General features: G+C 44.4%; 1 protein-coding gene across 1 annotated transcript; it reads left to right on the plus strand.

Moving 5' to 3' along the window:
- Positions 1 to 8563: 8563 nt before the first annotated feature.
- Positions 8564 to 9849, plus strand: LOC121483146 (polymerase delta-interacting protein 2-like). Its single transcript, XM_041741448.1, is given in 1 exon segment — positions 8564 to 9849. A coding segment is annotated over 1 exon segment (1107 nt). The 3' UTR covers positions 9671 to 9849.
- Positions 9850 to 16400: the final 6551 nt, after the last annotated feature.

Raw genomic sequence — 16400 nt, forward strand, 5'->3', positions numbered from 1 at the left:
CAAAAGTGAGATGGGCCTCTCTCATCACAAGAGGTAACTACAAAATGTGCCTCTAGAGAGAGTCCTAGCATTTTAAAAAATATACAATGTGGCATTTTTTAGTATATTCACAAACTTGTGCAACCATCAGTACTAACTAATTCTAGAACATTTTTATCGTCTCCCAAAGAAACCCTATACCCATTAGCAGTCATTTCCCATTCTCTCCTTCTCCCAGGCCCTGGCAACCACTAACATATTTTCTGTCTCTATGGGTTTGCTTATGTTGACCATTTCATTTAAATGGGATTGTACGGGATCCCTGGGTGGCGCAGCGGTTTGGCGCCTGCCTTTGGCCCAGGGCGTGATCCTGGAGACCCGGGATCGAATCCCACATCAGGCTCCCGGCGCATGGATCCTGCTTCTCCCTCTGCCTGTGTCTCTGCCTCTCTCTCTTTCTCTCTGTATGACTATCATAAATAAATAAAATTAAAAAAAAATAAATGGGATTGTACAATATGTAGCCTTCTGTGTCTGGCTTCCTTCACTTTGCATAATGCTTTCAAGGTTCAACCATGTTGTACCATCTATTAGTACTTTATAATGGCTGAATAATATTCCATTGTATTGATATGCCACATTTTGTTTCTCCATTCATCATCTGATGGGTAGTTAGGTTATTTCCATGTTTGGTGGCTGAATAATTATGCTGTGAACATTCCTGTACAAATATTTTGTGTGGACATATGTTTTCTTATCTCTTGGGTGTATACTAAAGAGCTGGATGCTGGGTCATATGGCAGTTCTGTGTTTAACTTTTTGAGCAACTGCTAAGTTGTTTTCTACTTCATCTGCACCATTTTACAGTCCCACCATCAATTTATGAGGGTTCCCATTTCCCATTTTTCTACATCTTTGTCTACTGCTTGTTATTATCTGTCTTTTAAATTATTGCCATCCTAGTGGGTGTGAAGTGGTAGCTCATTGTGGTTTTGGTATGCATTTTCCCTGATTACTAAGGATGTTGGGCATCTCTTCCTGTGCTTGTTGGTCATTTGTATATCTTCTTTAGAGAAATGTCTATTCAGGCCCTTTGCCAAATTACCCATCCATCTCTGTTGCAACCTGCTGGGCAGGTCAAATCACAACCTCTGCTGCAGCTGGCCTTAAACCATCAGGAATTCATCAACAACTGCCACCTCCCCTATTTTTGGCTCTAGCTTTCTTTTTTTTTTTTTAAGATTTTATTTATTTATTTATTCACAAGAGAGACAGAGAGAGGGAGAGAGAGAGAGGGAGGCAGAGATACAGGCAGAGGGAGAAGCAGGCTCCATGCAGGGAGCCCGATGTGGGACTCGATCCCAGGACTTCAGGATCACGCCCTGGGCCAAAGGCAGGTGCTAAACCGCTGAGCCACCCAGGGATCCCCTGGCTCCAGCTTTCAACTCAGTACTCACCAGAGAAAGCCTAATCTGCTTCCCAAACCAATCACATAAGATGCCCTGCTTTTTATTAGCCCACCTCTAGCTTTTTAAAAACTTAATTTATTTGAGAGAAAGCGTATGGAGGAGGGTCAGAGAGAAAGAGTCCTAAGCAGACTCTGCACTGAGCATGGAGCCTGATGTAGGACTCAATCCTAGGACCATGAGATCACGACCTGAGCTGAAACCAAGAGTCAGACGCTTAACCTACTGTGCCACCCAGGTGCCCCACAGCCTCCTTCCAGTTTTTACTGCCGACAGCCTCCAATCAGACCCGAAAGACTGCATATGCAAATAGACAATGACCAGACCATGTATAAAAACAGAACTTTGCCCTACAACCTGCAGCACCCTGCCCAGGAAATCAAACCCTTACCAACAATAAACAAGCCAGGAAGCCAGCCTGCTATAAATCATACTTTCAGGAAGTCAGATTTCTATGTCTAGTGATAATCCAGGAAATGAAACAGTAACTTCTGTAACAACCACCCCCAAATGTCCAGGACTTGATTAATAACTGACAAGTTTAGGGGCACCTGGGGGGCTCAGTGGTTGAGCATCTGCCTTTGGTTCAGGTCATAATCCTGGGGTCCTGGGATTGAGTCCTGCATCAGGCTCCCTGCAAGGAGCCTGCTTCTCCTCTGCCCATGTCTCTGCCTCTCACTTGGCTTTTATTAAAAAAATAATCTCCAGGGGCACCTGGGTGCCTTGGTCAGAAAAGCATCTGCCTTCAGCTCAGGTCAGGATCCCGGGGTCCTGGGATTGAGTCCCATGTCGGGCTCCCTGCTCAGCGGGGACTCTGCTTCTCCCTCTTCCTCTGCTGTTCCCCCTGCTTGTGTGCTCACACACACACTCTCTCTCTTTCTCTTGTGCACACGCGCACATAAATAAATAAAATCTTTAAAAGTGTGTGTGTTTCTCATTAATAAATAAATAAAAGCTTTTTTTTTAAAGAGAGAGACAGATACAGAGACATAGGCAGAGAGAGAAGCAGGCTCCTTGCTGGGAGCCTGATATAGGACTTGATCCCTGGACCCAGGATCACGCCCTGAGCCAAAGGCAGACGCTCAACCGTTGAGCCACCCAGGTGTCTCTAAATAAATAAAATCTTAAAAAAAACTGACAAGCTTCCTTCATTTTTGTCCCTGCTTCCAAATTAGGACCAACAGAAGAAAGCTAAATATGCACCCCTAACTAATTACCCAGTATGCCCTGCTTCTAGGTAGCCTGCCTACAGCTACCCCATGCCAGTGGCCTCCAGTCAGGGCACACCTGAAGCCTTCCCTCCTTTTTTTTTTTTTTTTACTATAAAGCTTTATCCTCTCTGTCTGCCTTTGAGTCTATGCCAAAAGGCAAGTGACAGTATCTGACACCCTTGCTATCAGAAGCTCAGAATCAATGGCCTTTGCTTTTCTCATTTGGTTTGTCTTCACTTATTTCCACAGGGCCTACCTGAAGTCTTTCCTTTTTTCACTAGAAAACTTTCCCACTCCTCTGCCTGTCTTTGAATGTCTGCCAAACATAACCCATGATGGCAGACTCTCCTTGCTACAGCGGGCTCTGAATAAATCGCCTTGTTTTGTTCTCATTTGGGTGGTTTTCGTTTATTTTCACAGTAGGATTGCCAGATAAAATATAGGATGCTCTGTGAAATTTAAATTTCAGATAAACAACAAACAATTTTTAGTATAACCATGTCCCAAATATTGCATAATTGTGATTTGCTAAATCTAGAACCCTAAGCATATGTAAAAATGTGACTCCACACAGAATTCTGAGAGAGGAGCATCTTAACACAAGGCAGCTGAATAATTCTGCTTGGCTGAGCCCTCTGGTTTGCTAAATACCAATTAAATGACATTTCTATTTTCTGTTTTGTTGTGTTGTGTTGTGTTATTGTACCAGAAAAGTGCTCCAATCAGTACCATGCTTTGATTTGCCTTTATCAAGCTGGGAGGCTTTCAAGTTACTGTCTGGGCTTTAGCCCCAGACAATACAAGACATTTTATTCTAAAAGTCCTTTGCTCCATGTGTGTTAATTAGAGTCGTTTCTTGCCAGTCTCCCGTGTTCTTCAATTCCAGTAATGTCAGTTTGGTTGCCCAAGTCCCTGGAGGTTCATGCAGCCTTCATCAGTGATTTATTTTTGTCCTAACCAGATGGCTCCAGGTTCCTGTGACTGCACAGGAGTCTTTTGGATTATCCTGTTTATCTTTCCCAGTGCTCAAGGTAAGGGTTGATCTTCATGAAGCACATTTGTCAGCAAGATAAGCCATTCACCACCACTGCTGCCTGGACACCATAACCAAAGTTATTAGATTTAATATACATTTTCATAAACTCCACCACAAAAGCTGGAAGGGGATTATTGTCTTGTTTTTTGATACAGCCAGTGGAAGGGCAGCACCTGATCAGGCTCAGCAGAGGAAAGGGACTCTACAGGGGGCACCAGAGGCCCCAACTTAGCACTTCTTCACCTTTAAGGAGGCGGGCATGAAGCAGATAAGCAGAATATCTTTAATGAAACTAATAAACATGCGAAGGTAGGTGCGATGTTTAAAGAAACAATAAATCAAAACTGATACATGCAATATTTCACTGCTAGATTAAGGAATTCATCCAAAGGGAACACTTGGCTTTTATTAAAAAAATAATCTCCAGGGGCACCTGGGTGCCTTGGTCAGAAAAGCATCTGCCTTCAGCTCAGGTCAGGATCCCGGGGTCCTGGGATTGAGTCCCATGTCGGGCTCCCTGCTCAGCGGGGACTCTGCTTCTCCCTCTTCCTCTGCTGTTCCCCCTGCTTGTGTGCTCACACACACACTCTCTCTCTTTCTCTTGTGCACACGCGCACATAAATAAATAAAATCTTTAAAAAAAAAATCTCCATACATTCCCACACAATGAAAGCTCTCTCACATCAGCCTAAAGTAAAGCTGAGTATGCTCTGGTTAGTGCTGGTTTTGAAAACTTGAAAAACAGGCAGAAAGCCACCCAATGTAAGATTCGTGGCATTTAAAGTTACACACATGGGCATGTGTGGACATGCACATCAGAACACATATAATCCAGGAATTATGACTTACTATTGTTAGGGGTTTCAGTCACCAAAAATGTTTATTGTTCAAAATGTGAAGGACTCACAATGAACACAGATTGTCAGATGACTGGTTCTCATTCCTCCATCAATTCCTCTTGTGGCCTATCCATGCAAGACAGAAGTCAAGTGGGCTCTGTAACAGCAGGGGGAGCTACTTGGCCTTTATCCTAGAGAAAGCAAATCAAGAATTTCTAACTTTTGGGATCTATTTAGACTAATCTGTGCCTTTGGTTGGCCTAGGGAACTCAAAAGCTAATAAAGTAGTATGCTTGCCCCATAAGCCAATTAGAGGCTTTTCCCTACAAAAGCCATTATGACAGTGCTGTCCACTGAGAGTGCTATAATAAAGGCAAAAACATGCATTGAATGAATCTGGAAATACTTTCCTGATTTAATCTAGACCTTTAAAACTAAGAAATACAATGACAGATGAATTCTGTGTGTGTTTGGGGGTGGAAATAGGGTGGGGAGGGAGTTAGGGTACATTCAGAGTTAACAAAAGTAGAAGCCCAAGAAGAGCAAGGAATGTTTATGAAAGGGGGAGCAAAGTGGGTGTTTTGCAACATGGTTGCAAGAGGGGATGTGAGAGAATGAAGAACAGAAAGGCAATGTTAGGGGTGTGTAGGTGGCTCAGTCAGGTAAGTGTCCGACTCCTGGTTTTGGCTCAGGTGATGATCTCAGGGTCGTCGGATTGAGCCCCACATTGGGCTCTGCACTCAGTGGGCTCTGCTTGAGATTCTCTCTCTCTCGCTCTCTCGTCACCCACCCCCCCCAAGTAAAAAAAAAATCTTAAAAAAGGCAATGTCAATGATAGAGACCTGAAATCCCAACGATAGTGGCTACTACAAATTTCCTGCTTTACTTTTGCTAAGTGCTTTTCACCAAATATCACAATTAAAGTACACAACTCTCTGAAGTAGATATTGTAATTCTTATTTTACAGGTGAGGAAACTGAGGCCCGAAGAGTTTATATCACTCAAAGTTTCAATCTGGGGTACTGACCTGTAACACATCATGTTGAGGAACGCTGTTGGGCACCAGAGGAGCTAAGATGTAGGGTTCTGATGACCAGGTCAGTCTGACTCTGTTGCTGCACACCTTCATGCCTTCTTGCATTAAGTACCCTCATCCTCCTTTGCCTTCCCACAGTTTATTCATATTAAGTTCCACCATGGCCATTTAAAAAAAAAAGATTTTATTTATTTATTCATGAGAGACACACAGATATATATAGAGAGGCAGAGACACAGGCAGAGGGAGAAGCAGGCTCCATGCAGGGAGCCCAACATGGGACTCGATCCCAGGTCTCCAGGATCATGCCATGGGCTGAAGGCAGCACTAAACTGCTGAGCCACCCAGGGATCCCCATGGCCCTATTTTTTAAAGCATTGTATTAATTTATTTATTTGAGAGAGAGAGAGCAGAGCAAAAGAAAGCAGGGGGGAGCGAGAGGGGCGAGGAAGAAGCAGGCTCCCTTTGATCAGGGAGCCCAATGCAGGACTCCCTCCCAGGACCCCTGGGATCATGACCCAAGCCAACTGTAGATGCTTAACCCACTGAGCCATCCAGGCATCCCTACCTGTAACATTTCTTGAGTGCCTGGTTAGAACACCTTCATCATCAGCTTCACCTGGGAAGGTAGCTTTTCTGCATATGTACAGGATGCGCTCTTGGGCACTGGCACTTTTGTGACCTCACTTAATTTTCTCTAGGTGTGTATTGTACATTCCCATTTTTCAAAATAAGGAAACTGGGGCCCATAGAAGTTAGGTTAACATGTGTCAAAGTGTTAGAGTAAACAGGTACTTAGATTTTTAAAAAATATTTTATTTATTTATTTATTTATTTATTTATTTATTTATTGACTGACACTGAAAAAAAATTTCCAAGGTATATTGTGAAGTGGCATAAGCAAGTTTCAAAGTATTATGCAAACTTTATGTAAAGGTGTGTTTATATTTGTACACATCTAGAATACCTCAAAAAGGAAATACAAGATACTAGTAACATTGGTTGCCTCTATGAAGGGAAGGGAAACAGGTGGCCAGGGCATGGTGTGGGAGGGGGATGATTTGGATAGGGAAAGACAGTGGTGTTTTGTTTTAAAAGCCTCTGATGGGTGGGGATCCCTGGGTGGCTCAGCGGTTTGGTGCCTGCCTTTGGCCCAGGGCATGATCCTGGAGTCCTCGGATCGAATCCCGTGTTGGGCTCCTGGCATGGAGCCTGCTTTTCCCCTCTGCCTGTGTCTCTGCCTCTCTCTCTCTCTCTCTCTCTCTCTCTCTCTGCCTATCATGAATAAATAAATAAATCTTTTTAAAAAAAGAATGAAAAGCCTCTGGTGGGGGGCAGCAGCCCGGGTGGCTCAGCGGTTTAGCACTGCCTTTAGCACAGGGTGTGATCCTAGAGACCCAGAATCGAGTCCCACGTCGGGCTCCCTGCGTGGAGCCTGCTTCTCCCTCTGCCTGTGTCTCTGCCCCTCTCTCTCCCTCTCTCTCTCTGTCTCTCAGTCTCTCATGAATAAATAAATAAATAAAATCTTAAAAAAAAAAAGCCTCTGGTGGGGCATCTGGGTGTCAGTCTATTAAGCATCTGACTTCGGATCAGGTCATGATCTCAAGATCCTGGGATCAAGCCCCATGTCAGGCTCCCTGCTGAGTGGAGAGTCTGCTTGTCCCTCCCCTCTGCCCTTTTCCCCACTTGTTCTTTCTCTCTCTCAAATAAATACATAAAATATTTTTTTAAAAAAGATTTTATTGGGATGCCTGGATGGCTTAGCAGTTCAGCATCTACCTTCAGCTCAGGGCATGATCCCCATGTCCAGGGATCAGGTCCGGGGATTGAGTCCCGCACTGGGTTCCCTGCGGGGAGGTTGCCTCTCCCTCTGCTTGTGTCTCTGCCTCTCTCTGTGTGTCTCTTATGAATAATTAAATAAAAAATAATTAAATAAAAAAGATTTTATGTATTAGAGAGGGAGGAAGCATGAGCAGGGGAGGGTGGGGGAAGGGAGAGGGAGATGGAGAGAATCTCAAGTAGACAACACATTGAGCACAGTGCCTAATGCTCTGATCTTATGACCTTGAGATCATGACCTAAGCCGAAACCAAGAGTTGGACACTCAAATGACTGAACCACCCAGGTGCCCCAGTTAGTTAGGTTTTAACAGGATGCCTGGAGGCCAGCAAACAGAAAGTCATGGCTTGCTATGGGAAAATTGTGGAGGCCGAGGAAATTAAGGCCATTCCACTTTAAGTTCAGCATTATCACAAGTACAGCCATCCCAGGCCCCTGTGAATAAGAGCTGAACTTTACCTTACTTCAGTTACAGGAAGAAAACAGCTTACAGCTTAACGTCCTAGAAAGCCCCATATTAGAATAAAAACAGAGCCCAAGCCAAGGGCAGGAAGCCCCTATTAGAATGAGAACAGAGCTCAATGCCCTTGGAGGCCCATATCAGTATGTAAACAGAACTTGAGAAATTCCTCCACCCCCTCTGGAGGTCCCCTAGACCAGTCCTTAAAACTAAGCTGAAACCCACCTCGGGGTCCAGGTCCCTGCTCCGCCTTGTCGGGTATACTTGGACCGAAGCTCGAGCTTGTAAATAAACCCTCGTGTGTTTGCATCGGTGTTGGCTCCTTGGTGGTTTCTCGGATTCGCAATCTTGGGCACAACAAAATTAGAGACGTGTCCTGGCCGCACTCCAAAAACAAAGCAACAGGAAGTTGGATCAAACCAGACAGGTGCATGACAAAGGAAGCCAGACACCCTGACCACATAAGGGAGAAAAGGCATGAAACCTGCTCCCAAGAAATCCTATTCTCAAGTAATAAATATTCCACCTCTAGTTAACAACTGTAAATAAAAGATAAAGACTCAAAACCCCAGGGAGCCCAGCTTCTCCGTGGAGCTCACTTGCTCTCACATCATGAGAGTATATTCTCTCTTTAATAAGCTTCCCCGGGCAGCGGCTTGGGCCCAGTGTCGGCCACCGAGTGGGCGCTCCCCGGGACATGGCGGGCTGCGTGGCCCGGCGGGCCCTGGCCGTGGGCAGCCGCTGGTGGGCCCGCTCACTAACTGGGGCTCGGGGGCCGAGGCCACTCTGTGTGGCTGGTGGAGCTGGGGCCTTCCTGCCAGCGGCGACAGCGACGACATGGAGGCACCTCTCGTCCTGAAACCGACCAGAGGGCAAAGTTTTGGAGACGGTTGGTGTATTTGAGGTGCCAAAACAGAATGGAAAATATGAGATCAGGCAGCTCTTTCTTCATAGTGTTTTTGGCTACCGAGGTGTCGTCCTGTTTCCCTGGCAGGCCAGACTATATGACTGGGATGTGGCTTCTGCAGCTCCAGAGAAAGCAGAGAATCCTGCTGGCCATGGTTCTAAGGAGGTGAAAGGCAAAACTCACACTTCCTATCAGGTGCTGATTGATGCCCGAGACTGTCCATATATATCTCAGAGATCTCAGACAGAAGCTGTGACTTTCTTGGCTAACCATGATGACAGCCGGGCCCTTTATGCCATCCCAGGCCTGGACTATGTCAGCCACGAAGACATCCTCCCCTATACTTCTACCGATCAGGTTCCCATCCAGCATGAGCTGTTTGAAAGATTTCTTCTGTATGACCAGACAAAAGCACCCCCTTTTGTGGCCCAGGAGACGCTACAGGCCTGGCAAGAGAAGAACCACCCCTGGCTGGAGCTCTCTGATGTTCACCGGGAGACAACAGAGAACATTCGTGTCACTGTCATCCCCTTCTACATGGGCATGAGGGAAGCCCAGAATTCCCATGTCTACTGGTGGCACTACTGTATCCGCTTAGAGAACCTCGATAGTGATGTGATGCAGCTCCGGGAGCGACACTCGAGGATATTCAGTTTATCTGGCACCTTGGAGACAGTGAGAGGCCGAGGGGTGGTGGGCAGGGAACCAGTGTTATCCAAGGAGCAGCCCGCATTCCAGTTCAGCAGCCACGTCTCCCTGCAAGCTTCCAGCGGGTACATGTGGGACACATTCTGCTTTGAGAGGCCTGATGGCTCCCACTTTGATGTCCGGATCCCTCCCTTCTCCCTGGAAAGCAATAAAGATGAGAAAACACCACATTCAGGCCTTCACTGGTAGGCCAGCTGAGGCCTGAGTGCCTAGGCTCAGCCCCTGAAGAACAGCTCTCATCCCACAATTGCTGCAGAACTCTCTCTCCACCATGGGCCACAGTGGGTCTTTTTATCATTTGCGCCATTTGATTGTGGGGTTCTTTTTCAGTGCGTGGGTGTAATCGTTTTCTCCAGAAGACCTGTGTAGGACTCCTCCAAGGCTGGCCTCCCCTGTAAGCCACTCCACTGTGTTCCAGTAAAGCTTTCCACCAGGAATTCTACGTTCAGCTGCCACAGGCCTGGGGTATCCTGGCCTGTCACACAAGTTGTTTGGAATATGAGGTTTGGTCAATAAACCAGTGCACACTTGGCCACCCTCGCCATTTCTGCCCCCCGGGGTCTCAGGCTCCCTTTTTGGTGTAGTTGGGGCCCTTGGTTGCTTTCCTTTGCTGCCTTTCCAGGAAACTGCCCCATCTACTAGAGTATGTATCGGTTTCTTTCTCTCCTGAGGCTGGGGCTTGGCTGGATGTCTCCTGGGGTCATCATGCCTCTCAGCCAGTGGGTTGGAGGCTAGACTGGACTCGTTCTTTATCCTCTGCTAAGTGCAGAGCAGGAGGCCAGCAGCAGGTTCAGGCTCTCAGCACTGGCTAACCATTGACATCGTTGGCCTCACTGGGCCTGGGAAGGAGTGAGGCAAGCCCTTCAAGTTCCCTGGAATAGCTTGTCAGCCTTGAGCCTGTCAGGCCTCCACACCGCAAATGCAGAAACTCAGCCAAGGAGCTTTAGTTATGTATGGACGGTGACTGAGCCAAGCTATTTTCTGAGCTGCTCGCAGATCTCCAAGAGCCAGAGATGAAATGTGCTGCATTTTCCCGAGTCGTAGGATTCCTGCTTCCCTACCACCATAGTGATTGTTAAAGAGGTCATTTTATTCTCAGTTCCGGCTCTCAAAAAAAAAAAAAAAAAAAAAGCTTGCCCATTTGTACTACACAGCCACTATGTCTGATCTTTCCTGAATTCTTTCTTGCAACAAGACCAAGAGCGTTTGGTAACATCTCAGGGATGGCCTGGGTGGAGGCCACAGGGCCTGGAGATCTCCCCAGTCCACCTGGCAACAAAAGAATAACCCAAAGGCATATTGTTAATTATTATTACACTAATTTGCTTGAAACAAAACACTAATAATAGGTTGATTTTACCTTACTATGGATTTATCTACTAGAAAGATGAGAGGAAAGAAGGGAAACCAAAGCCATATTTAGAAATGGTGAACGCTGTTTTCCTCTTGTTGGGTAAGCTGGCCACCAGCAAAAGTTGGGTGTTCTGCTCTTGGGCAGCCAGACTGGGTCCTCAGGGAAAATCAGTGTAGATGTTTATGGATTACCAGAGGACCCTGGGAATTTATGACAGGCTATGTGTGACAGGCTATGTCTGTGCTACATTTGTCAGTGTCTTCTCCATCTCAGCTCTGCTAGCCCTATACCATCAACTTTCCCAGAATTTTTCAACTACCCTAATCAGTCACTCAGCACTCAGCCAGGTTGACCATGAGGGCTGCAGGTTCCTTTTGATGCCGATCATGAATTAACTGTTGCTTTGGGATCATGGCTATGCAGCATCATTTAAGAACCTGGATGTTAGATAGTGAAGGAGAGCAAAAAGCCTAAGAACAATCATAATAATAAGAAATGTTGGAATCCACTGTATGTCCAATTTCTTAGTTTGCCTAAGTCCAACCTGGAGAGCAATTCACAAGGATTAGTTTGGTCAATATTAGTTAAGCAAATGGCTTTTTAGTTAACTGATTGCTCTTCTTCTCCTAAGGTATTTATTGGGTACAATAAGATGTGTTATCCATTGCCCAGATTCCACTTTGGCTGGTGAGCAAATAAAACTTCTATCTGATAAATTTATGCTCATCTATTATATTTCTAATGCTTGAGCTGTTTCTTTTGCTGTTTGAGCCAGAGTCTGAGATAAATTATGGATAAAATGATCTAGTTCAGGAACTCCTAGCCAGAGCATAAATCCTTGCACTAATCAGTGAAATAATGTCTTCGGTATCTCCTGGTAAGGGAATTTGTCAAAATATTAATAAAATGAGAGCACGGGGAAGTTCAGTTTTGAATGCTTGGGAAAGCTGAATGAGTATACTCAATGTGTAGGCATATTTTAATATGGCAAGCACAGGAAATCCATCTGATTATACCCAAAGAACATCCCAAGGGATTTATGGTAGGTCTACTCTTGGTCTCTCTCCTGGGAGTAAACCTGAAGAAGGAATTTATGGAAGCCTTATTTACCAGAAGTTGTTGCTTTGAGTCAGATGATGGAAGCTCTGAGGGAATTTCTTTCTACATCTCTTGATTCTTAGTTGTCTTCAGCTCAAAATAATTTTTATGCCAGAGCGGCAGATTTTGGGGTAGCATATTAATCTCCTTTAGTGTTGTTTGAAATTTTGTGATTTGGGCTGAAGGGTAGCAGAACATGGCACCCTAAAATATACCTCTTTGGCATGCAGATTATTTTGAACTGTTTTTTTTTTTTTTTTTTTAGAAAAAGAAGACACAGGAGAATTTCTGAAAACACAGTCAGAGTAACTTTCTTTATAGGGGTAATTTACATTTGTAAGGGAAATCTCCATTTGTTAGGGTGTCTCCCTCTTTGTACCAGGAAGGGCAGGATGCTTTATTTTCAAGAAACTCTCATCAATAGAGAATATACCTGACTTACAACTGTATAACAACCTTACTAGTAACTTTCCATAACTGCTCCTCACCAACATTTCTTTTGTCATTAGCTGAAGATGGGATTTAAGCTGGTGGCTTGGACCATTCTGGGGAGTTTTACTATTTTTCTGGGTATCTCCCATGTATACGTGAGGTATACATATTATTAAACTTCTGTTTGTTTTTATTTTGTTTGTCTTTTATTACAGGGAAGTCTCAGCCAAGAATCTAGAAGGGTAGAGGGAAAATTATTTTTCCTCCCCTACAGAGCTATTGAATAAAACTCATTTGAAATTGTCGAATTTTTTTTTTTTTAAAGTAGGCTCCATGCCCAGCATGGAGCCAAATGCGGGGCTTTAACTCACAACCCTGAGATCAAGCCGGGAATTGAGACCAAGTCAGCCACTTAACGTACTGAGCCACCCAGGAGCCCCATTCAAATGGTTTTTGAGCTAGGGGTTCTGAGCTCTGCCTTTCTTTATAGCTTTTCCTGGGATATAATGACAAGGCAAGATTTGGCCATATTTCTGGGGTGAAATTTCCTCATCAATATTTTTGTAAAGTTTGAACCACTTTATCTTTACCATTGTGAATAATTTCACAGAGAAAACATTAAACATCTGGAGATGGTGTCTGGGGACATGAAGCAGCCATCTTGGCAACACAAATGCCCATCATTGTGATGAGGGATAGAAGCAGAAAAATGTTCACTTTTAGTCCAGAAGGTTGACCTATAGTCTGCATAGTTTCGATAAGGATCAAATACGTGCTGGCTCCTACATTCTTAAAGGATCTCATGACTGCCTGTAAATGTCACTGATAGTTAATATCGAACTGAATGATCAGCACCAGAGAAATCTTGCGAAAGTAGTTTTAGCAGTAGAAATTTGAAGAAAACATTTATGATCTAATACTCCCTGCACGTCTCCTCCCCCTTGAACATAAAGCGTATAACCACCAGCTTCATACAGCAAAAATGCAGCTCTTTATGTGCATGGGTCCTGGCCCTGTGCCACTTGAATACACTTTCTAAGTTGCACCATGAAACATCTCAAGAATTCTTTCTTGACCATCACGCTCTGTGGAGGCTGAGAAAAATTAAGACCATTGCCTTTGTCAACAGGGGCCCAGGACCCATGATTGGGTCCTGCAAAGGATCCTCTGAAAAAGGGGGGAATGTGGGACCCAGGAAATATAACAAAAATCCCCTACCCCTGGACAAGCAGTGTAGGACTAACTCCATTTTGTGCTACACCCCCCATCTCATGTAAAACTTCCCACACGACTTGCCTGTTGTTTAAGGCACTCCCTCACCCTAGTTTAGCTATTAAGCACACCCTTATCAGAAACCAGCACACTTAGGAATGCGGGACCTCTGACCTTTAACCAGCCAAGGAATGAATACCCCTCTTTTGCCCGCCAAACCTGCGCACCAATTCTAACCAGAATAATAGGCTAATTCAAATGGTCACTATAGGGTGAATCGTGATTTAATTGGCCACCTGTGTGTGGACCAACATGACTGTGCAACTTTCTGTGTATGTTACAATCTCATTGGCCACTGACCGCTGTAATACTGCTGTGCTTCTTAGTCTCGGGGTCCAAGCCCCTGCTCTGCTGTATGGAGTATACTTGGACCCAAGCTCGAGCTTGTAAGTAAACCCTCATGTGTTTGCATCGGTGTCCGCTCCTTGGTGATTTCTCAGATTCGCAATCTTGGGCACAACAGCTCAATGATCCCACAACAATTGTACATGTGACAGTCTTGAGATGGCTGCTATTTCATTTCTTCCGAGGTGGAAGATGATCATATTTGAATGAGCTTTTCAGGATTCGTGAAGTATCATTGAGCAAGGCCCTTCCCCTTGTCCGACAGTTAACCCTGCTTCAAAGTCTCAGCCCTAGGGGTAGCATAAGCTCCATTAACATGGGACACAGGTGTAGGTATGTTTTCTAAATATGCCCGCACAATCTTATGCCCTCATTAGTTGCTCTGAGAGCCAGTATAAACTGGATAGTGTCTTGGGCTCCTTCTCTCAGGTTAGGAATACAGGGTCTTGCTTACTTTTGAAACAGCACTGGCAGTTTTTACCATTGATTTACTGTCTCTGATATAGTTAGGCTATAGGCTTGTAAGTTTTGCATTCTCTTTGTTCCTTTAAAATCCTTAACTACTGCGATTTTGCATTTCTTTGTAATTCTGACACCTCCTAAGAAGTTCTGCAAGAAGTGTGCTTGGACAGATAGAGCATAGATCTAGGAAAAGAGCTGGGGTCCCCAAATGACTTTTTTTGTGTCACAAAAGCTCTCATCTTTCTTCTCCTGGAGACCCCTAACTCTTTCTGTTTTCAACAGCCTTATGCTAAGCCCCTGATTTTTGAGCAAGTTTGCTTTCATGGGAGGAGCTCAGCCCAGTTAGAAATGCCAGAAGTTGAGCTTGCTATTAGGCCTGCTCAGAGGAAGAAAAGGGCTACTATCATGAAGCCCAAAGCGGGGGGCCTCTAGACATTGGCCTTAGACAACTCATCAGTGGCTGAGGTCTAGCAATAGTACCTGGCTGCAAGATAGGTCTTCAGCAGTTGTTTTTTCCCTGAAGACCAGTGTTCCTTCCAATGTGCTATTCATTAGAATGGAATGCGAGTAAATTGGCAGGCATTGATATAATGATAATTTTAACCAAACAATAATTTGGTTGTATTCTTTGTTTTTCAGTAATACCAAATCTATCTAGCATTCTTATAAATGGAGGAGATGCCATATATACAAATACTTCACATATATGAACTACATATATATTATACCTTGTCCTACATTTAGCAGAGCATGGTTTCTTTAAAGATTTTTAAAATTTATTCATTCGAAAGAGAGAGACAGAGCACAAGCAGAGGGAAAAGCAGAGGCAGACTCCCCACTGAGTGTGGGGCTTGATCCCAGTGATGTGGGAAACGAAGGCAGAAGAAAAATTATTAAATTGCCTTAATATTCACAGCCCACTGTCAAGTCCTTGAAACAGGCAGTGACATTCCTCTAAGGATTCAACTGCCTCAGTGTTAATACTTTGCTAAGGGTAAAAGGCAATCTTAGCCCAATTCCCAGGATCCTGTAAATTTTTTAACATATAAAAACTCCTTGAGAAAATTTCTTTATCTCTAACCCCCTCAAGATATGTGTTGGCAATCATTTCCCAAGCATAAGACCCACCAATATACATCTGAGAGGGTGTCATTACTCAGGTTTTATTAGATGTAATGAAAGACCTTTTCCCAACATCAGCTAGCCCCTCAAGGTCCTGGAAACCTTGCTTCCAAATTCCTTAGAGACTTACGCTCTCTCTAACCTCCATCCAATTTTAAAGTATATAATAGGTCACTCCTCATGACCCCAGAGCAGCTCTTTGTGCCCATGGATCCAGTCCCCGTGCTTTAATAAAATCACCTTTTTGCACCAAAGACGTCTCAAGAATTTTTTCTTGGCCATTGGCTTTGAATCCTAATGTCTTTTCCTACATCACCAGGACCCTGAGATCCTGACCTGAGCTGAAGGCAGACACTTAACCATCTAAGCCACCCAGGCACCCCTAGCAGAGAATGTTATACATAGGTCGAAACTCTTTTCTATAGATATCTATTTTTCAAAACTGAACTGCGGTTCATTTTATTTGATTTTCTCCTTTTCAAAATATCTTCCCTCCGTTACTCTGCAGCTATTCCTTACCCTTCTGTTATCATGCCTGTTTCTAAGAACACTTTTAGGTCATTGCTCCTAATGTGCTGTAGGAAGGAACTAGACAAACAAGCTTGCTAGTAAGTGGTGTGTATGGGGAGGAATTCCAAATCTGAATGAGGGCCCATGGCAATGAAACAGTTCAGCTTTAGAGCATGGGCTGTGTTAATGGATATTTTTGAGATCCATTGCTTTACTTGGAGGTTTCCTGCCTTCCACTTTTGTGGAAGTGGCTGTCAGATTGACACCTCGGGAGGACATCACCACAAACATTATTTCCACCAGTCTTGTGCTAGCTACTTGTCT

Source organism: Vulpes lagopus, chromosome X, assembly GCF_018345385.1.
Source record: "Vulpes lagopus strain Blue_001 chromosome X, ASM1834538v1, whole genome shotgun sequence".
NCBI classification, from domain to species: Eukaryota; Metazoa; Chordata; class Mammalia; order Carnivora; family Canidae; genus Vulpes; species Vulpes lagopus.